The following is a 22,362-nucleotide window of genomic DNA, read 5'->3' on the forward strand; positions in this document are numbered from 1 at the left end:
AAAAATAACCAAAATTATATATCAAAATATTTGTTTACAATGAAAATGATTCTTATAAAATGACCTAGATGCAGCTTTAAAAACTGACGCTTGTGAGATACTCTATATTAGCGTAAGGAGAAAATCAACAGGCGGTTCAAGGTTTAATTACGCCTACTCACTCCATGTAAACAATCCAGAATGAATGCGCAGAGGAGAAACTAGTAAATAATATTGAGATGCCTATTGTTTTCCTCCTTACTATAGTTCTGGAAAAAAGAAGCATTTGAATAGCTCATTCGTTTCACGTAACACAACATACTACGGTTTGAATCAAAGAATGAAAAATAATGAGTTTTTTGTGGTGGAAGTGCTCAGTTGAGAACCAAAAACAAATAGCATCCATATTGCGTTATGCTTATGATGAGAACTATAAGGAATGTATCGTTTCTTGCCTTTAATTATAAATGTATTAGGGTGATAATGTTACTCAGTTTACTGTAATTATATGTGTATACGATAGTTTCCCCCGCTTACACTTGATGTTATATAAAGTGAAGTCGTCCTTCAACTCCTAACGATTCACATATAGCAGAAAATCCGGAATCCGACGGAATTTCCTTAAAAATAATACAATGGAGGGACTGCTTTACAGCATCTCTATGTAGTAAACAAATGCTCTGATATTTCAGACCTGCCCACTTTCATGATTCTGCTCACTACAATTCGACTTCTATCTACACGTTTGTTTCGTGCGTGGTGAGTACTGTCAGTGGTAGAGAGTCATCTTGAGTGGTGGAATCGTTCAAAGTGAAATTGGCTTCTTCTACTTTCATACCTTGTTCATGTAGCCTCACTGCTTTGTCAACTATTTCTTTGTATTTGTCAACGACTTTTCTCAGAGCAGCGTCGAATGGTTCAAAGTTAAGTGGTTTCTTCGATCTCTGAAAGATGCCATCTTTGTGACGTAGCACGCAGTGGTAAGCTGGCCATGTGACTGTGATGTTCAGGAAACGCAAAAGTCGAGACAGCTCCTTGGGTAAGTTGGTCATTATGTCTTCGTAGCGTATGACAAGCAACGAGCCTTCGAATTTCAGCCAGTCTAAAATCATGTTCTTCCACGCTTGGGTCTGGACCCTCACGTAATTCTTCCACGCTACGAAAACACACAAAGAAAACACATTTTAATTTAATACAGTGTATATAATGAATATAATAATATATATTTAACATAAATATAATATAATAATAATATTATAAATATAATATAATAATTATAAATATAATATAATAATTATAAATATAATATAATAATTATAAATATAATATAATAATTATAAATATAATATTATTATTATAAATTATTATCTAATATTAATAAACAATAAATAAATAAATAATACAAATAAATAATAAAAATATCAATATATATTTTAAGAGTTGTTTTAAGTTACGAAAAAAATAATTAACAACACAAGGTAAATCTAGATTCTCCTGTTTGGTAGCATGGAGTGGGGGAAACTAACGGATGATCTTGAGCCTTATCTGCAAGATTGGGCAGCAAGGGCAGTTTTAACTTTTGGAAACGTTCCTCAAATCATGTAGATGCAATTTTTGAACAGTGGATAGTTCATCGCAGTCTGGGCAAAAATGAAGCAGTGCAGGATGAAGTTGATTCGATGCAACAGAAAATATTTCAGACCTGCCCACTTTCATGATTCTGCTCACTAAAATTCGACTTCTATTCCACAGTCCAGTCTTGGAGCTGGCTGTACCTCACCATACATATACATTAACAACTTCATCCCATACGTGCCTCCAGGGCCTAGGCTCATATGCACTAATTCTCAAGGTCCAAAGACCATGTATACAGCCTTTGATTTAAAAGTATTCATAATCAACATAATAATAATAAAAAAAATAAAAATATATAAATAAAAAAAAAACAACAACAAATCTTTCTAAAATTTCCAATTAAATCTTGGTTCAATATCAATAAAATTTCACATAAAATGCACTATAAAAACAAAGACGGTATATTAGTCTGTCGGCACAAAATAACACATTGTGTCATCCAATGCCTACAGCTGCTATTCCTATACCTCTACTATCACTTAACAACGTGGCCCTCCTTTTAAACACATTATTAACAAAAGTTGAGGAACATATAAAGGACACTCGACTTACAAACAAATCCAGCAAGGTATCCAAATAAAAGGTCTCCCATTTAAGTGTGCTGCGCAGATCTTCATAATAGGGGCAATAGAGCATGATATGAAGGCCAGTCTCCATCGCCTCACAGAAGCACAAGGCAGAATGGACAAAACCAAACTGACTCAGCATAGACATTAAGCCATGCCCGGTCAGCAGGAAACAAGTACTCAAGTTGAACTGTAACCACGATCTTAATTTCCAATTCACGGTTGTTACGGAGGAAATAAAAGCGTAGGTTTCCCTGCCTTTATCAGAGTCATTCCAGCTAGTTTGCAAAATATTCATTAACTCATCATGTATTCTCCATCTCTCGACCGCAAGCAGCGCCCCCCCCCCCCCCGGCATGACCAAATACCTAAAATCTCGGCGGAGATGCCTCTTCTAAGACAGTACCTCAAGCCTGCGCGGATTACCAATAAATCCGCAGGCATCTTCCCAGATATTGCATTCAGAGCGTCAGTACGACAGGCCCTGGTGATACCTAGAAGAGCGAACCTTTGGCAGACATTAAATGCTTTCTAATTACAACATTAATCACTTTATGATACCAAACTCCAGCAGCATATGTGATAATGGGGACAAGTACACACTCATATAGCCTATTTAATGATCGTCCTTTGATTCCCCATTTCACCCTTATTACTCTGGAAAGCTTGGCATAAAGGAGTTTAATTTTTTGTTTTAGATATATAACATGTTTCGTAAAAAACAAGCGCTCTTCCAGACAAACACCAGGGTACCTGACGGTACACGCATTCCTCAAAGAGATACCTCCGCTACGAACAACGGGAGGCCTCGTCCTGCTTAGCTTTCCCTTCAGCAACATAGTAACAGTTTTGTCTTTAGAAATATTAAGCGTGTGCAAGTTACGCCAATACAACAGATCCTGTAACAGGGCACTGGCCCTGTCTTCAATATCTGTCCTGGAGTTATCGGGAACTAGCAAAACTAAATCATCAGCGTAGGCGATGGCCTGTGAGTCCCCCATGTCATGCTCTAAAAATTCATCTAAAACCATGTTCCACATGAAGGAGCCGAGGATCAACCTGTGGGCATCTCCGTTCGACCTGAAAAATCTCCTCCTCAAGAGAGGACAGAACAATTACGGTCCGAAAGGTAATCCCGCAAGATGTTATATAAGTCCCCGGGACTGAGGGCAGTTCTCGCCCTGCAGAGGATGCTACCCCACCACAGGGCATCAAACGCACCCCTAAAGTCCACAAACAAGCCTAGAACATATGGTCTTGATTCTCCCTGTACAATCGTAATAAGTTTACGAATCGCATCTTTGGTCGAGAGGCCCTTAAAACCATATTGTTTACTTGAAGAAAGATGTACATTTTCATATTTAAACTGATATCTGGAAATTATCAGCCTCTCGAAAATTTTTCCCAAGATTGGGAGCAAAGCAATTGGACGATATGACGTTGGCTCACTCAAGAACTTCTCCGGGTTCTTCATGATCACTCTTAGGACCGCGGTTTGCGACAATTTTGGAAAAACTCCTTCTAGTAGACCTGTATTGTAAAGATCGTATTGTAAAGAATAATATCGGGGAACATAGAATAAAAATGTTTTACAACATGTCTCAGTAAAGTCGATCCCCGACGCCTTCCCATCCCTTACCCTATTAATAGCTGTTGTTGTTATTTTGGTTTTTAGGAGCATTAGCAACTAAGGCCATATTGCTCCGGGGATATGCGATGGTGATTTCTTGACCTTTCGCACCCTCCGTATTTGGTGGTTACGGGCTCGAACCCCGGTCTAATCAAGAAGCGTGTGCTACGCACTGCTGCTCCTGCCCACCTGGCTACGGAGACGCCCCTATTAATAGCAGCATCTAATTCAGTTCGAGTAAACGGGGACTATCTCTCATTAGGGATATATTCCTGATTCTCTACCTCGATGGATCTCTGCAAGTCAGTGTTTATCTCCCTATTATCTTTTAAAAACAATTCTGACAAGATCTGCCGGACCGAATGAGCCCAGGTCACTGTATCCTCCTGGTTCCCATCCAGTACAGAATAAGCAATATTATCTAATACTAACTTCTCAGTGATAACCTTGTAGACCGGACCCCCAGGGGTCTGCATTTCCAACCTGTTCAACAAATGATTGCCACGCAAGTTGCTTATATTGTTTAATCTTTGATTATTCATTCTTTTAAACTCTAAAGCTTTGCTTTAATTCCATGATTAAAGCAGGATTAGCCTAGAAGATTTTACCCTACGTTTTAATTCATATAAATATGAATTCCACCAATGGACAGATTTAAAACACTTCTTTTTTCTACTCATCAGTTTCTGACTTGCTGACTTCAAAATGTTAGTTAAGATTTCTGCCTTTTGGGCAGCACCACATAGAGCCCAGTCCACAATGTCACTGATTTGACCCTGAATATAATTATCAAATCTATCCCAGTTCATAGATCTAATATTATACCTACTGGTCTCCAGCCAGGCACATGGCACCCAGCCCCACAATAATCAAAATAAATGCCCCTGTGGTCACTTGTAGTTAATGCACCATGAACCTTCCTATTATGAATATTACCTAAAATAGCACTGGAACAAACAGTAACATCAATGTAACATTCGCCATGCAAGGAGGAGAAGGTAGGAAGCTGCCGCGGATCATTGATGATGCCCACCCAGCGGAGCAAAGGAAATCCTCAGTCTCCTGTCCTCTTCCTCAGTATTCCCAGCTCCCTAGAGTGTGGAGCCAGCGTTTGCATCTGCCGCAACAATCACAAGCTACCCCCGCAGGACACCCTCCACATTTTCCAAATATTGTATATACGGGTCAATAATATCACTATACTTACAGTAAAGGTACACAGAACCAGTAGGTGTCATTATTTCACATGTCCCGCAATCAAAACACAAGGTTGTAATCATGGTAACCACTAACCGGGGATTAATAACTATTACAGCAGCAAGGGGTATGTCTCCACTTTGCATGATTCTGTATGTACCCGGATATCCCCTCACTTTCCCTTTAAAGGTTCCTGCACAAGAATGTCATAGGATCCCTCCACCATCCTACGTAGCTGAGATGCCACATTTTTTGCCCGGTGAGCGTTTATTTGTAAAATCTTTAATACAAACATATTTATAACTTTACTCATAATCAATCCTTTTCTTATTTTGTCCCAACGCTTTAACATATTAGGGCATTGTTTATTTACAGCACTATGCTCAGCGGAGCTTTTCTTACGCCAACAATTGATCCACTTAGCAGGTTCCATTTTTTTTTTTTTTTTTTTTGGAACATTCCTTAAATGAGTGACTCTGTGCGCTGCAGTGTCCACAGAAGGTTTCGTTCCTACAATATTTTGCAATATGTCCCTAGGTCAAACACTTATAACATTGGGTTACTGTTACAATGTCCGGCACTGGACAGGAATCCCAGTTAATAAACAGCCTACCACTATCTAACAATAGCCTGTGGATATGTCCGTCCTTTGTAAAATCAAATTAGTTGTAAATTTTCCTTTAACTTTATTAATAGATAAAACGGAAACATCTTTGAACACTTGATCTTTAGTAATTTCATATTCACTCAAATTCCTTTGCCATATTTGTTCAATCAATTGTTCTTTACTAACCTCTTCACTAACGTCAAAGACTAGCAGCTTGGGTTTCATTCTCTTAAGTTTCTCCAAAGTCATACAAAGATCTTTAAATTGAAGACATCCTTTAATTTTCTTAAGTTCTCTGTCTGAATCCGTCTCTATAATAACCTTCCTATCCTTCGCTGCTCTTACACTTTTAACTTAATGTCATGCAACATTGGTCTCACTGTTTTCAGTAACTCTTGCTTCATGTCTTTGCTAGATAAAAATTTATCATTACAGTATTAGAAGTTAGAACAGCAATCTTTGGTTTTCTTACTGTATCCTGTTCTTTTGACACAACTTGGGCATATGACTCCTGAGAATGCTTTTTCTATTTTTTTTCCAATTTAGTTTCTAAAACTTTATTCTCAATTTGTAAATCTGTTATTGTCAATTCTAATCTAGCCCAAAGATCCAGTATTTCCAGTCACAACACTAGGAATGTTATAATCTTTTCTAAGAAGTAATTCTCTTAGTTTTAACCTTTCCATCTAAACCCAATATTCTATCTACTGCCATATCCAAGGAAATATCAGTTGAGCTTTCCGGATATTCTCTTACACGTTTAGTAGGTCTATTTTCCTGTATCTGCCTGGCTTTCTGAGAGTTTCTGACTTATTAATTCCAAATCAAATTACTTCCAGTTGAACACTACATTCTTTAATGTTTAGATTATCCTTAGAATTTGCTCCAGGTTTCTTTGCTTTTAGTTTCTGCTTTTTGGATACCACATTTACTTCTTTACTAAACTTAACCTGTTCTAACTCCTCTTTAGACATATTTACATATTCTGCAAGGCTTTGTTCATTACTATCGTCATCTGATATACTTGCTGTCTCAGTAAGGTCTGAAAGGGAACCAGTAAAGAATCTCCTTATTCCCATAGCCATAATACACGTTTATATTAATAATGTATAAATAAAATAAATATAATTATTTACAATTAAAAGGATCAATCAATAATTCACTGAGCCAACTATTTACAATAGTACAGGTTAGTAATTTACCAGACTTAGTGATCCCACAGGCCAAGTCAGTAAAACATAATAAATAATTAAATTAAATACAACTCCATGCAATCGATAAAAAAAAAGATCAAATCCACAACTTCAAACTATCGAAAGCTAACAATCTATATTCACGCTTGAACACAAAGGCAAAGAGGAGGGGGGGGGGGGGGGAATAATGATATCGTCAATATTTTCCTTAATATTTAGAGGAAAATACCCCTATATTACAATATAAATTAACTATTAGAAAATAAACCTACTGTCCTTTCAATTAATTATACGATACAATGCTAAAAGTCCACCGACAATAAATTAAAAATCAAAAATACCTGAATTTTACTCCTAAAACTGATTATAAGAAACTTCTGAAAATGTCTTGCAACTCTTAAATTTTCTTGACATTAATAGAACACGAATAACACTCTACACAATGTAATCACTTAATATCACGATCACTGCGATTAATACTACCGCTGCACCACTCCAGTCGAATCTTTCGATTTTTTAACAAAAAGAAATGTCTTTCGTCTGGGAACACACAACTACGGTATCCCAGATTCTTCAACACCCGCCCCATAGTTCGGACAGAAATGGTTTTTCTTTGCCTGAATTGAATTTTTCAGTCATTTGCTGCACACCTAATTTTGTATATTTGCTTAAATTCTAAAGGTCTCCTTAATGTACTAACTTTCCGATGCATTTCTTCCTTTTAGAGCTCCATTCTATTATTTTTCACTTTTCCGAAAAACCCGAGTTAACGAGAGAAAAAATCATGCTATCCTCGCCTGAGGCTGCTAACTCAGCCGACGTTGTGTAAAAGACCCATAAAAATTCTTTACTTCTTTGAAGGGATTCGAATTCAAGTGTTTTCCACCCGTTGTGAGAAGGATGGTGATTATAGCAACTGCGCTACTCACGAAGACATTTAGCATTAGCATAATAATGCAAGAAAGCAATCTCATCAGCCAAAAAAAAAAAAAAAAAAAAAACCATCCATTCACTCCAAATGTTTGTCTAGTTTTGCCTTGAACTTATTTAAGCTGTGAACTTCCACAACGACAGATGGAATTTATTCCAGTAATCAACCACCAGCTGGCTAAAGGCAAATTTCTGCACGTCTATTCTACAACTGTATTTCCTCAATTTAAATTTATATCCCCTCTGCAAGAGGAAGAATCCTATCAGCATTCAACTAGCTCAAACCATTCAAGGCCTTATACTCACCAATCAGATCACCTCGCACGTGCCTAATCTCCAGACACTGTAATTTGCAGAAATTAAGCCTTCCTTCGTAAGAGCAACCCCTTGTTCCATTCACTAATCTTGTTGCCCTTCTCTGTACTCGTTACAGCAGCTCTACATCCTTCCTAAAATGAGGCCTCCAGACCTGTATACAACACTCAAGGTGTGGCCTGACAATTGCCTTATACAAGGGGAACCTCCTTATCCCTTCTAGAAAAATTCGTATATATCATTGACAAGACCCCATCAGCTACTCTTGCAGCCTGTCTTCACTGCTTACAAAAATTCATATCTGACTGCACAATTACACCCATATCCTTTCATTCTCTACCACCCTGAGTGTAGTACCACAGTTGGTACGTTTCTCTGGGGTTACCTCCGCCTATATGCAGTACTTTGTTAAACTTCAGTCGGCACTGCTCAGCCAATCTGCTCCAATTTTCTAGATTCTGTTTCAGTAACACACTGTCATTAACAACCATGCCAACCTTCATATCGTCTGCAAACTTGAACATTAAGTCTGATATACTTTCATGAGTATCATTAATAAATACAGAAAACAATAATGTACCCAACACTGAACCCTGGGGACTACACTAATAACATTAGTCCACGAAGAGCAGTGTCAATCGATTACCACTCTGTCTTCTCCCACTCAACCATTCCTTTATTCATAGCAGACATTTGCCCTTAATGCCATATTGCTCCAATTTGTACAATACTGTAGTCTTCAATGTGCAACAGTATCAAAAGTGTTCCTAAGATCCAGATATATGATATCAAAATTATTTTTTGCATCCAGTTCCTTTGTTACGAAATCAAAGTATCCAATCAAATTGGTCAGACAAGACCCATGCGGTGTTCGAACTATAACTGCAGTCTTGTTTAGATGATCCTGTAGTGCTTCTTTAACCCAGTGCTTCCATTAATTTCCCCGGAACAGAAGTTGAACTGTCTGTAATTACTTGTGTCACTCTTTGTCCTCCTTTATGAATTTGGGGCCACCTTTGCACATTTCCAGTCCATGGGGACCTCCCCTGAGTACAAGGAAGCTCTCATAATTATAGCTAAGGGTTTGCTTATTTCCTTTTCTGCCTCCATTAATATAACTGGATAGACCCCATATACCCCAAGCGCCTCTGTTATGTTTACTTCAACAATTTCTGTTCCACTTTGCTCTCAGTTATTACAAAATCATATAGCTCACTGCCAGAGTTTAATACACCTCTGCATTCCCTCCCCTAATAACTCCTCATGTGTGAATGTAGATGCAAAATATTCATTCAGTTTGTTAGCTACCTGAGCAGGATCATCAACAGTTGAACCATCGATATCAAGTGGACCAATCTGATTCATCCCCTGTCTTCTAGAGTTTACATAAGTAAAGAACTCTTTGCTGTTTTCTTTGCATTCTTTGCCAAAGATTTCTCGCAATCTGCCTAATCTCTTTTGTGACTTGATTACAGACCAGTTTATATCTACCATAGACTTTTGTGTCACCTGTTAATTTATATGCATCCCATGCATTTTTCTTTTCTCTGTCACGTGTCTCATTAGTTCATCTGACATCCATTTAGGCCTAAACCTTGAACAATATTTCTTAGTTGGTATGAAAAGCCTAGTAGCTTTCAAGATTAATTCTTTGAATTTGCTGTTGGTAACATCATCAGTTGGTCCCAGAATTTAAAAACTGTCTCAAACCACCGTAGTCACCTTTACGAAAGCCAAACTCCTTCCCTTCACCCATGGTGGCAATTACATCTTTGAGTAAATCCTACATCAGCACACTGTGATCACTTCCACCTAGTGATTCCTTCATCTGCAGTTTCTTAATGCATGAATAATCTCTGCTGATAATCAGATCAAGAGTATTGCGCCCTCTGGTTGCCTCTCGAACATGCTACTACTGTAGAAAACAATCAACCAATAAATCTACAAAAAGTCAATATCTGGGAAGTTAAAATCCCCCATTATAAGACATTCTGATTTACTGGCCCACCTATTTCTTTTTATAGTTGTTCACAGTACTCATCAGAATCATTAGGCCTATAACACACACAGTTCTTCTCTTAAGTTTGCTTCTCCAGTGCTTATTTCACACCAGACTGACTGAACATTGCACTGTCCACCCATTTATCAGAGTGTGTCTTACAAACTGTGAAGTTTGGCAGATTTGTCGCTGTCTGTGAGTAGTTTCTCGTAGTTTTGGTTTGGACTACTGCTCGTCGTTCCTAAGCAATGAACGCCATGTGGTACATTGCCTGTAATTTGGGAACGGCCTCTGATGTATTATTTTACATTCTAAACAAAAAAAAAAAAAAAACAAGAGAGACTCATTTTTACAAGATCCATTAAAGTTCTATACTGAAGATTTCAAATTCATTTTTTTCCACCGCTCATGTTCAGGAGACATGTTCAGGGTTCATCTGCAAGTTTTTGCCGATACAGAAATTAAGTTAAGATAAAAAAAAATAAGGGAAAAAAAACACACACCATTAAAACTAGCCATTACTGGAGTAGTAATTTTCTGATTACAGTTCTGGCTCGTTGTAGATTCAAAGAATCTTGCTCCAAACATGAAGGTCAGTTAAATCTGTAGTTTTTCCGCTATAAATCAGAGTATCATTCACTATCGTGTACAGGTGTGTTCTGCATTTTACCCGAATTATAGATAAGCGTTGCATAAGCTGCACACCCTTTTTCCTTATCATTATTCGATCAAAGTAATTCTCAGTTAATTTAGTACAGTTTCTAAGGTCAACATTTGGGCGTGTGTGTGTTGGCAGTAATGCCTTCTTAAGTGCTGAATCGAAACCTCTGCTTTCTTATAAACGATCCATTCTCGTCAAAATGTACGATGCCAAAATGGAGGACAGGTGAGGTTAACAGTGTAATTGAGCAAAAGAAACAAGCGTAGGGCTGCCACAAATAATACCATGATTTTTATTTGAATGAGCATTATACAAAGAAGAACAGAGCAAATCCAATAAGTCCCTTAATTGGTTGCAATGGGAATGATGATTTGAACAGATGCTTCTTATCAATATTTACAGTCGAAAGTAAGCTCGAATCTCTGGGGAACATTCAATCTGCGCGTGTTTGGTTATAACTCTGTAACTTAACATTATAACCAAATTATTTGGTTATAATGTTAAGTTACAGTGGTTATAATCGCCGTTATTCCCACACAGGGTGGAAAAGGCTTAGGTTTCAATTCCGTGAATGGCGTGAGGAGCTTTTTGGCCTTTTTTTTTTTCACTACGTGGCTAGGTTAGTCAGTCTCAGGTGGGTATTGCAAGGTTTTTTTCCCGGAAACTCGCGTTTTTCGTATAGAAAAACAAGCAAATCGACCAAAGAACACACGCAAGTTATGGACAAAACACGCATGGGCAGATTAGTTAGTTCTTGGATGGCCTAATATGGTGTGGGGAATGTTGAAGAATCAGATTACTGTAAAACAAGTGATATAACGACGGTGTGGGGAGGACGGTGACGATTCCTACCGGCGATTGTTAGAAAAGCTGCTGAGGTTAAAGGTGAGAAAGGCCTCTGAAAATGGAATCTATTCAATTATAATTCAAATAGTTCTGTTTAGTGTATCAAAGTATTGGGAATATTAATGACAGCGTCTTTAGATTGCAGGGAGATCTCCTTGGACTTTAAAAATTGAATGCCCCCTCTGCTCAAATCCAAAAAAGTAGCGCTGCTAAGGAGCTGGGTAATTATAGACCAGTGAATTTGATTTTATGACAAGGGAAGATAAGTGCCTGTGGTTAAGAATGTGATTTAGAGTCATTTCGACGTATGATACCTTGCATAGATCCCAGCAAGAGTTCGTTAACAGGAGGTCATGCCTCATCACTCTGGTAATATGACGTAGTCATTAAACAGTTGGATACAGGTATCATTTTTGATATTACATATCTAGACTTCGATGAAGCTTTTCATACTGTCCCTCATGGAAGGCCGCCAAATATACTAGAAAAAACTTGGATTTCTGGTATCCTAAGCGGGATTGTACGCTGGCTAAAAGATAGGAGACAAAAGGTTGACATAAACCGTCGGTCTTCAGGGTGGACCAGTGTACCAGTTGGGTCCCTCAAGGCCCACTGTTGGTTGCCATCCTATTTCTAATTTCCGTAAATAATTTTGGCGAGGATCTCTAGGGGAACCTGCCAAAGTTTGTTAATGATTTGAAGGAGGAAAGGAGGGTTAACAATTCGAGTCACGTTATGGTGCTTCAAAAATGTCTGGATCGGTTGCATTTATGGTCCGATAAATGGCAACTAAATTTTATTGTTTCAGAATGTAAGGTTATGCATTTAGGGAACAGAAATCGTGGAGTCACGTATAAGCTATGGGGATGATTTAGATCTAGAGACTGCCCTTAAAACGGTGGAACCTCTGGAGAGGGTTCAAAGAAGGACAAACAGATCAATGATGAGTGCAGATCGATGCACGTATGAAGAACGGCTCAAAAGGTGTGGACGGCAAGTTTTACAACAACTAAGGGGAGGGCTGTCTGAGGTGCATAAGGGGGCTGAAGGGGTTGAGTAACAGTGAATGAGGGAGGCCTGTTGCTCTCCTTAGATGACTAATAACCAGTGGATATAAATATAAAATCTCAGGTAATAACAGAACACTGAATCCAATAAAGAAAATCCAATCATTCATTATTAATATCAAACTTCATCCAAGTTTGATATTAATAATGAATTGGGTAGGACATTCGCTGTCTGAAGACGTTTGTCCCGTGTAATTTAACTTGTAATTCATTATTCTTGTTACTTGGCACTGTTAATTTGATGCGTAATAAATGCAAAATTTACATTACGTAAAATTTGAAAGAAAAAAAAATGAAGATGCCCTTGGACGTTTCTAATAAGATCCATACCATTTCTGCAGTTTTTCCGCTAGTAATACTAATAATACTAGTAATACGAATTATTATGGTTATTATTACAAGCGTTGGAAGTAATCTTATTTACGTAATCTTGATTGAGGTCATTGTAGTGTTTGCCATGGGGTGTCTTCTTCGCCCATCTTTCTGTCTTTGTTTCTTTGTCTGTGCCAGTGTGGTTTCCTTGTTGAGGTTGAGCGTTTTGTGCCGTTTGTCTATCTTTCTTATTACTTGGTAGATTGGTGCTTTCTTAGAAGTAATCCCGCAAGTTCATAATTGCCTTCTTTTGTTCAATGAGGTCAGTCAATCCACCCCCTCTTTTTCTTTACGGGCTATGGTTAGCCCTTCAATAGACGACTTTCGGTAGTGTTGTCGGCCATTGGTCATCATTATTCTGGTCGATCTCATAATCTCCCCCAGTTCGGTGTTTGACCAATCTATGATCTCGAAAGAGTACGTTAGTACTGGGCCTGCGTAAGTGTTTAAGGCTATGGCCATGTTTCTACCATTCAGTCTTGATTTTAGCAGGCTTCTGTCTCAGACGGTTTTCCCGGCCAGACGGGCCTTGATCTTCTTGTATTCTAACTAGTGCCTGCATCATTCCCAGATATTTGTATGTCTCTGTCTCTATCATGGCTTCAATCTCTTAGCATTAGTGGAGGCATATATATGATGAAGAAAGCAAGTTTATACAGCATCAGCCAAAAAAAAAAAAAACTTCTCATTTCACCCATGTTTTCGCTCCAAACGTTTGTCCAGTTCTTCCTTGAATTTATTTAAGCTATTAACTTCCACAATGACAGATGGAAGTTTGTTCCAGAAATCAACCACTCGCTGGCTAAAGGAAAATTTTTGTACATCTATTCTGCGACTATCTCTCCTCAATTTGAATTTGTACCCCCTCAGATATTAATCTGAGCATGACGTATCCCATTAGCATTGGGCTTGCTCAAACCGTTCAAGGCTTTATACACTTCAATCAGATTACCTCGTAGGTGCCTCGTCTCCAGAACTTAAGCCTTTCGTGAAAAGTGCAACCCTTTGTTCGCCTCACCAATCTCGTTGCCCGTCTCTGTACTCGTTCCAACAGCTCTACATCCTAAATAAAATGAAGCCTCCAAACTTGTATGCAGTAATCAAAGTGTGGCCTGACCATTGCCTTAAATAAAGGTATAATCAACGCTTTATCCCTGCTAGCAAAATTCCTATATTATCATTGGCAAGACCCCATGAGCTGCTCTGGCAGCCTGTCTGCACTGCTCTGAAAATTTCATATCTGACAGCACAATTACCCCCGGGTCTCTTTAATTTTCCACTGTCCTGAGTGTAATACCGCATAGCTAGTACGTTACTCTGGGGTTACTGCTACCTATATATACTTTGCATTTGTCAATGTTAAACTTCAGCTGCCATCTCTCAGCCCATTTGCCCAACTTTTCTAGATCCAGTTGCAGCAGCGTACTGTCAACCCTGCCAACCTTCGTATCGTCTGCAAACTTGAACATGAAGTCTGATATACTTCATAAATATCATTGATAAATATAGAAACCCACAATGGGCCAAACAATGAACTCTGTGCGATTCCACTAATAACATTAGTCCACGAAGAACAGTGTCCATTGATTACCACTCTGTTTTCTCGCACCGAACCATTCCTTTATCTATAGCAGCAGCTTGCTATTAATGCCATATTGCTCCAATTTGTCTTGAAATCCAAGTATATGATATCAAAATTATGTTTTGCATCCATTTCTTTTGTGACCACATCGTAGTATCCAATCAAATTGGTGTGACAAGACTACCCCTTAACAAACGCATGCTGTGTTTGAACTATAACTCCAGTCTTGTCTAGATGATCATGCAATGCTTCTTTAACCAGTGACGCCATTATTTTCCCCGGAACAGAAGTTAAACTAACAGGTCTGTAATTACTCGTGTCATCCTGTACGAGCTTGCAGGCATACCTGATAGGAATCGTGTTTTTGCTTCAGGATTACTTTGAATTCTACATTCTGGATTATACTTTGTTTTCCACTTCTTAATTTTTGATTTGTTTTACAAAGTTTCAGATGTCTTAGAAAAGGCCGGATGATTTTCTTTACAGTTTGTATGGACAGTGAAGGGACAGGGACCTCTGTTTGACTATATTCTTTGGATTCATAGTGAGAGCAAATTTCGTAACTTTGGCATGCTGTTTGCTAATGACCGTAATTTTGACAGTTATAACACCTGATTGGATTTGTTATATACGGCGGATTCGGCATTACAAATATACTGCTTAACTCTTTGTGGTAGAACTAGAGTGCTAAAAGTATGATGCATCTCTGTGTAGGAATAAGGATTTTTTCCTCCTAGACGGTTAATATATCCTTCTACTTTATTACTCCCTTGGAAATGTTTAGGGTAGTGCGAGGAATGACAGTAACAGGAATGTTCAGCTACGTCGTCTATTTTAATAACTGTTCTAATTGTCTTGAATTAGATTTTCTATCAGAAGATCACCAGATTGAAGACTTAACCATTTTTGGATAACCAGCAACTGTCTCTCAATACTTTTCTGTATGAGAAATGGTGAAAGTTTCCTTACAGGTTGAGTTCTCACTGAATGAATTATCAAGGATGGAACATCTTGCGAAGTCTTATGGTCTTTGTTGTTGATTTTCAGATTACAGCATGCTGGTCTCTATTGGTGGAATGTTCATGAAGTACATTTTATACTCGTTTTGGCCTTGAGGGTTGATTTTTCCAATCAGGTTACTGGCCTCGCTGCGAAGAGGCAGGAGTAATGCCACAAGTGGCCAAGCGGTGTTATATCAGTTGCGTTAACTGAAAAGAAAAAAAATAAAAATAAAAGGAAAGGCCGCTTTCTTTTCTGACTTTGTTTACTACTTGTAGTACTGAACTTAGTTTAACTTTATAATTTAAATGAACGAAGACAGAAGATAATTCCTTTCTAGGAAAATGCTTTTGAAAACGTCGTCAGACAGCTTAATCATGTAACATTTGGCACCCTGGGTCGCTATGTTCCGAAAATAAACGTCTTCTGTGCAAAAACTTAAAACAAAAGTAATAACATAATTTACTTTTGATAAATGCGAAATCCTTGCACGTCAACGTCTGAATCATACAGTGCGAATCTTAAAAGTTCGTAAAATTTTTTCGTTGCCAGTGATACTACCAAATTCTTTTAATTCCAAGGATGAAGAATTTTTATTCTTCATCCTTGGAATTAAAATCACTCAATTAAAAATGAAAAAAAAAAAGTTGTTTCCTCTTATTTCTACGAAAAGACAAAGCCACCTACCCTTTCGACTCACCTCTGCCCTTGTGGAACTTTTCCGGTGTAGCATGGCCCAGATGTCCTCCAGCCCGGCGATTAAACTCTGCAAGAAGAGCTCCATAGGGATCGCGAATGAGAAGTACAGCTCTCTCAAACCTTTTCCTAATAGTGGGGCCCCACTCGTGGGTCTTGACTAACACAACCGATCCATTGACTACGTTTTCGGCTGGAAACCCATTTTTCATTAAGGAATAATCCCTGTAAACGCTGCCCGTGAGAAGCCCTGGAAAGAATTTAATCCCATCATTGGAAATGACGATAATGTAAACTACATTTCAATTTTGAGATTTACGTAAAATATTAAATAACTGAAAGCCATCTTTAACTTGGTTCACATCGACACTTGGTTTTGTTTTTAATTTTAACTTCACCTATTCTGGTGAATCAAAGCGAAAATTGAGCACTTCCCCCAGGGGATCTTTTCGATTTTAATTTTATCACTCAAAGACATCCATCATGCTAATTTTATTGACAGTTACTATTCTTTTCAGTTAATATGGGAGCATGTCGTAATTTGGAACCAACCAACAAATTTTTGATGAATTTCAGCTCATTAACAGAGAATGAAACTAATGAAATATCACTAACAACCCTATAAATGTGAATTTATTACCATTTCATTCCAAAGCAGCCAGAAAATGCATAGGATAATGCAAATATCACATTCCCCAGGAGATATGTACGTGACAAGAGGCGGGATCTACACGGAACTGTTCTGCAAACATTTCCAAGAGAACGGCAAGTTGCTGGTTGCCAACACAATGGTGTGTGGAACTTCTAGTACATGGTTTCACTTTTTTTTTTAAATTACTGTTTAGACTAAACGGCATAATCTATGGATAGCGTGTTAGCTATGGTATTTTGTTAAAATATTAGTTGTTTACGTTGCTTCGCCAGGGTGTTGCTGAAGGACATAAAATCAGCTATGCGAAGAATAAATTTGTTTTCACAATGTACACAATAGGGGAGTATCCAATTGTTAAAAGTACAGAGGCTTGCTATTAAAGCCCAATATACATTCAATAACTATCTTTTTATTGAGTTTATGACAAAAAAATAATAATCAGCGTATAAAATACAGCATGAAAAACTCATTTAAACTCTTAAATTGATAACAGAATCTGTGCAACTATTGTTAATAAAGCTAATGATTTCATTTGGATTACAGCTGGACAAGAAATAAATACTTGCTTTAATAATTATATTTTAATCGATATATCAAATAAAACACTTGGCAATCAGTTTTTGAGTGTCTGAGAGGAAGAATGGGTCGGTATCAAGATTTTTCCGACTTCGAAAGTGGTAGGATTGGGGAGGGAAAGACATGCAGGTTTCGGTATCTCGATAACAGCAACACATGGCTATCCCTCCTGTATCCATCCAGTATAAATAGGTCTTGGTATTTCCAGTAGTAATAGCCAGACCAATTCATATATGGTGAATGGGCCAGGTGTAAGGGTCGACTGCCATAGCCTCTTATAGGCTATGGCAGTCGACGCATCTATTCACCATCTGAATAGATGGTGAAAAGGTTGGTTGTAGAAGTTTAGGCGCATCAGAAACTTGAGCCATATTGGCTGTAAATAATATTTCTGCAAATTGCGTGTATTCTGTGGTCGATTTGCTGGTTCAGTGTTGCTGACGAAAAACCCGAGTTTCTGGGAGAAAAAAACCATGCCTCTCCTGAGACTGATTAAATCAGTCACATTGTGGAAAAGGCACATAGAAATTATTCAATAGTTTTAACTCCAATTACAATATATGTAAAAACAATATGATATATACTTCACCAAGAAGAAAACAAAAGAGATTAAAATAATGCATTAAATATTTTCAAAGAAAAGTTATGAATTTCTCATAAAAGAATATATTTTTATGAATAAAAAAAAAAGTTAAGCGGCAGCCATTACCAATTCACTGCAGGGTGGAAGCCTCCTCAACGATTCATGTTGAGGGTAATGGACCATAATCTGCCACACTGGTCCAGTGCGGGTTGGCAGATCGACAGTATTTAGCAATCAGGGGCTTCAACCTTGGGTTTAGGCTAAGAACGTGTGCTACTGCACTCCTTCTCCTGACCACTCGGCAAAGGAGGCCGACCTTTTTTATGAATGAAAGTTCATAAATTAAAATAAATTTATTCATAGTCTTTTAAAATCTTCCAAAAGATCACTTGAATCCTTAAAATCGTCAATAAAATTAAAGTATACTGGGAGAAACTTGAGCGTTTCTCTCTCTGGTACGTGCAGCAGGGTGTGCGTAAGGATGTCAGATCTGAGAACAAACTTGTTAAGCATGGTGCAAGTAAAGTGTAAAGTAATAATTGATCCCTTCTTTGATAAAAGTTGATTATATGTAAGTAAAAAAATCTTGGTTAAATGGCTGCTTGCAAAACTACTGTAGTAGAAATAGCTTCAGATACTTTCAACATACAGTAGGTTCGTATCTGAAAATATCAATATCTACAAAAAAAGACGTTATCCCAAAAAAGATATGAACAATTAAATGTCTTTATATGAAGACGTTTCTGGAATAATATTCCTTTTTCCCCACTCTTCTTCAAGAATAATAAACTACAAATGCCAACGCCTATTTTTTACCATGAATTATGACATTTTGAAAGTCTTCGTCCTTGGTGATTGTTACCTTTCGTGATCTACTAGTTAGTTTTCGAATGTTTGTCCACTTATCCTCTCTTTCCGATCCAAGTTAAACGAGATTAAAAACTAAATTTAAGAGACATCCACAAAAAAGGTTTCACTTTGTAAACGCTATGTGCAGTGTTTAGTTAAGCAGAGCCCACAGGTCGAAGTAGCAGCTATCCCCTGTCTTTCCTTCAATTTAGAGATCCAATTTCAGTTCCCCTCGTCAGATGGTAATGATTTATTCCCGTCTATGAAGGCAAGAATTTTCAAAGTACGTTTCCAACAGTGGCCGAGTTAATCTGTATCGAGGAAAGAGGCGTATAAAGTTCATCCAGCCCCTGTTGAAACTTTTTTTCATCTACAAATTACTCGTGGCTAACCGCTTAAAAAAAGTTCCTGATTACTTGTAGCCTTATTTGCCTTGGCGCTCAGCCAAAACAACGAAAGGAGATTTAGGTAAATCGTAAACAAAATATTAGTATTTCTGCCTCACGTGCTGCACAGCAAAGTAATAACTCACTGCAATCTAATAATGAAACGGAGTTGCCAGTATTGATTCTATATCAAGAAGAAACCACCTCATTAGGAACAACGCCAAGAACTCCTCTCTGCTCGGTTCACATGCAAATGTGCAAGGTCGCCGAGTCAGTGCCCTCTTTATACCCGAATTCAAATAGTCTCGATCGATCACTCTTCGTGCATATTACAACCGCTTATTCTTCCACTTCGCCAGCAGCAATCTCGGAATCTTGTATTCGGGATGTCGGTTTTGTTAAAGCGATGTACGTAATCAATAAGGTACATCGTTTACAAGGTCTTCTAAGGATGCACATTTATCGCCTCTATGACTCATCCTTCGGTACATGCGTCGATAAGGCTGCTACTTTAGTTGCAAAGCTGCTTTGCTGGAATTTTTCATCCGAGAATTCCATTTTCGTTCAATAGTTCTATTTCGATGACCATCGTACGCGTTCAAGAGCAGCCAACTGATGGAGGTTTGCGAAAAGCGAAATATGTGTATAGTTTATTTATAGAGAGACTGAACGAAATATGCAACTTCTTGAATATCTGTAAGTCCACTGGTCTTCAATCAGTTATTTTGTTTCTGTATTCTCCCCACAAATAGTAGCATTTTGTATTAATAACCTCTTCTTACTCCGTTATCACGATGCAAACATAACTCAGACTGCTGTCGTTGGTTCTCCTGCGCCAAATTTGTAATCCATTAATCACTGAGTTCATTTATCTTTCAATGAAAAAGTACTTTCTGTCCTATTGGCCAACACCCAGTTGTTCTCACGTATCCGTGTTTTCGAATACCTTTTTAGTATCTATGCGCTTCCTGATTGGGTGTTGGGTGATTTGTATATCAGATGTGAAAAATCTATGTATGTTATATGTATATAAATCAAACTCGAACTCGTGGGTAATGCACAGACATCATTTCGCTCATTCTAAATTAAATTCATTTATTTTTTCATTCAATTCATTCATCATTTTAGATTAAACCATGCACACCACCAGTCATCTCTCATGTTATGGCGTTATACTTCATAACTGGGTTGTCACTATTGCAACAACAGGATACCTGCCCACCCACCCACCGATGAGAAGCCAATAAGCTTCGAACGGTGCCGTCTGGGTGGTGGTATCCGCAGAGAAGAAGTAACATTAGTCTCCTCCATAGGCGAAGCTTTACTTATTAAAGGTAGTGCAATACTATGGTACCTCGTTGTGAAGGTATTCACAATATGAGATATAATTAAAACGATGCATTAAAACTACCTTGGTAGTAGAAATGATGTGTGTTCATTACCCACATATGCAAACTCCATACTGTTGGGCATTCAGCCAAGAAAAATCTTTTAAATCAAACTTATTTGATTTATGTACATTTTGTGTATTTTGTATATTTTTATTTGTATATCTGAATGCAACAAATAGCTCTCAGCTTCTAGATATGTTGTCATCTTATTTATTAAAATTATAAGAAACCTTAAATAAATAAACAGATAAATGATGGCATAAATAGTTTGTACGTTCAAGGTGGTTGATTTATCGATTTACATAGATCGATATATTAAACCAAAATTCACATTCTTTTCGATAGTCAATACTGGTTTGGCTCGAAATGTATCTTAACAGATATAGATTGTACTGATTTTAATATTCATTTATTGATTTTAATATTCATAATATTCATTAAAAATAAAATTTCATTAGAAATCGCATTAATAAATACGAGGCTCAGATTTAACTTTAAAACAGAAATAAAATGTTATAATTATTGTTTAAATAAACTTCTATTCGAAATTATCCTTTAGGTATTCATTGTCATACGGGAGAAAGGAGACATCTGTGAACAGTTGCCCAATGACGAGACTATCAGATTTTAATGGTAATAACGAACTTTTTGGAAATTAAGAACCGCTTACCTGTGGCTTGTTGTACCAGAAACCTGATCCACGTATTTCCAGATCCTGGAAAGGAAGCCAATGCCACCACAGGCCCCGGTGGATCTCTGAAATGCGGATGAATGCATATATGAACCTTACGTCGAGGTGCCGTCGGGACCATTCCGCTAGCAGCTAAGATCCGAGCAACAGCCGCCCACCTCTCCTGCAGTCTTTCGGTTCCCATGAAACTCGGGCCCAGTCCTCCGACAAAGTGCGATGTTCTCGACTGCTTCACGCCTAAGCCACCCCTCCCGCCATTCCTGTGTGAAGCTATGGCCTCGGCTGCGGAATGTCGGAGTTCGATTTCGGCGCTGTGATCGAGATGCCGGGACACAACCAAGATGAAAAGGATCACGTAAGAAGAGAGAACAATGCCGATAGCCCCGTACAGGAGTCTACGGAAATTGCGAGCGGTGGTCGAAGTGACGCGTCTCTCAGCACTCCGTCGCTGGATTCCCATTCCTCTTGTTCCGACAACGGACAGCCTCCCGGTCGCCTCCTCACTCTTCTAGCATGGTCGCATCCTAATCCCATTGAACGCACTTCGCCGCTGTTCTTCGACATTGATTTCGAGTTGGATAACGGATCATCCCCGGTTTACGCCACTGTTGTGCGTTATCCATGGTAAAAGATCGCGTACACACACACAGACACGCGCGCACGCTCTGGGCTAGTATTATAAAGCGAGTGACATTTGTATTTCATTGAGAGAAGCACACGTTGTTGAGAAAAATCCCACGTCCATTTTGTCTTCTGTGAGTCGGGAGGGAGGATCGGCAATGATAGCAGCATTCGACGCTGACGTCATGTGGCAAAGCATCGTTCACGCAAGCGCAGCTTCCCTGGCGTGAGCGATGCTCGAGAATTCACCGCCTAGCTTCGGACTCGTGAGAGCAAGCGGCATATACAGGAGACAGAGAGAGAGAGAGAGAGAGTTCCGCGCATTTATATTCAGGCCGC

At 38.3% G+C, this 22,362-nt stretch overlaps 1 protein-coding gene across 2 annotated transcripts; it reads right to left on the reverse strand.

Moving 5' to 3' along the window:
* Positions 1 to 67: 67 nt before the first annotated feature.
* Positions 68 to 22,092, reverse strand: LOC150076560 (WSCD family member GA21586-like). Of its 2 annotated transcripts, none has more exons than XM_090387521.1 (3): positions 21,382 to 22,092; positions 16,279 to 16,524; positions 68 to 1,135 (listed from the first exon to the last, which is right to left on the reverse strand). In XM_090387521.1, the coding sequence occupies exons 1-3, from the start codon at positions 21,860 to 21,862 to the stop codon at positions 717 to 719; spliced, it is 1,146 nt and encodes a 381-aa protein (XP_090243647.1). In that variant the 5' UTR covers positions 21,863 to 22,092; the 3' UTR covers positions 68 to 716. The 2 variants fall into 2 exon arrangements, with proteins under 2 accessions (XP_090243647.1, XP_090243648.1); XM_090387522.1 differs by having other exon boundaries at positions 795 to 1,135; positions 16,266 to 16,524.
* Positions 22,093 to 22,362: the final 270 nt, after the last annotated feature.

The sequence above is a fragment of the Mastigoproctus giganteus genome, chromosome 13, assembly GCF_048544385.1.
Source record: "Mastigoproctus giganteus isolate SK-2022 chromosome 13, ASM4854438v1, whole genome shotgun sequence".
Taxonomy (NCBI): Eukaryota; Metazoa; Arthropoda; class Arachnida; order Uropygi; family Thelyphonidae; genus Mastigoproctus; species Mastigoproctus giganteus.

Excerpts from the sequence above, each read along its gene's own strand:
- LOC150076560 (XM_090387521.1), bottom strand. The coding sequence starts at position 21,862 with ATGGGAATCCAGCGACGGAGTGCTGAGAGACGCGTCACTTCGACCACC. Across the intron at positions 16,525-21,381 it reads TCTGGTACAACAAGCCACAG|GGCTTCTCACGGGCAGCGTT; the intron begins GTAAGCGGTTCT and ends AATTCTTTCCAG. Across the intron at positions 1,136-16,278 it reads AAAGTTCCACAAGGGCAGAG|CGTGGAAGAATTACGTGAGG; the intron begins GTGAGTCGAAAG and ends GTGTTTTCGTAG.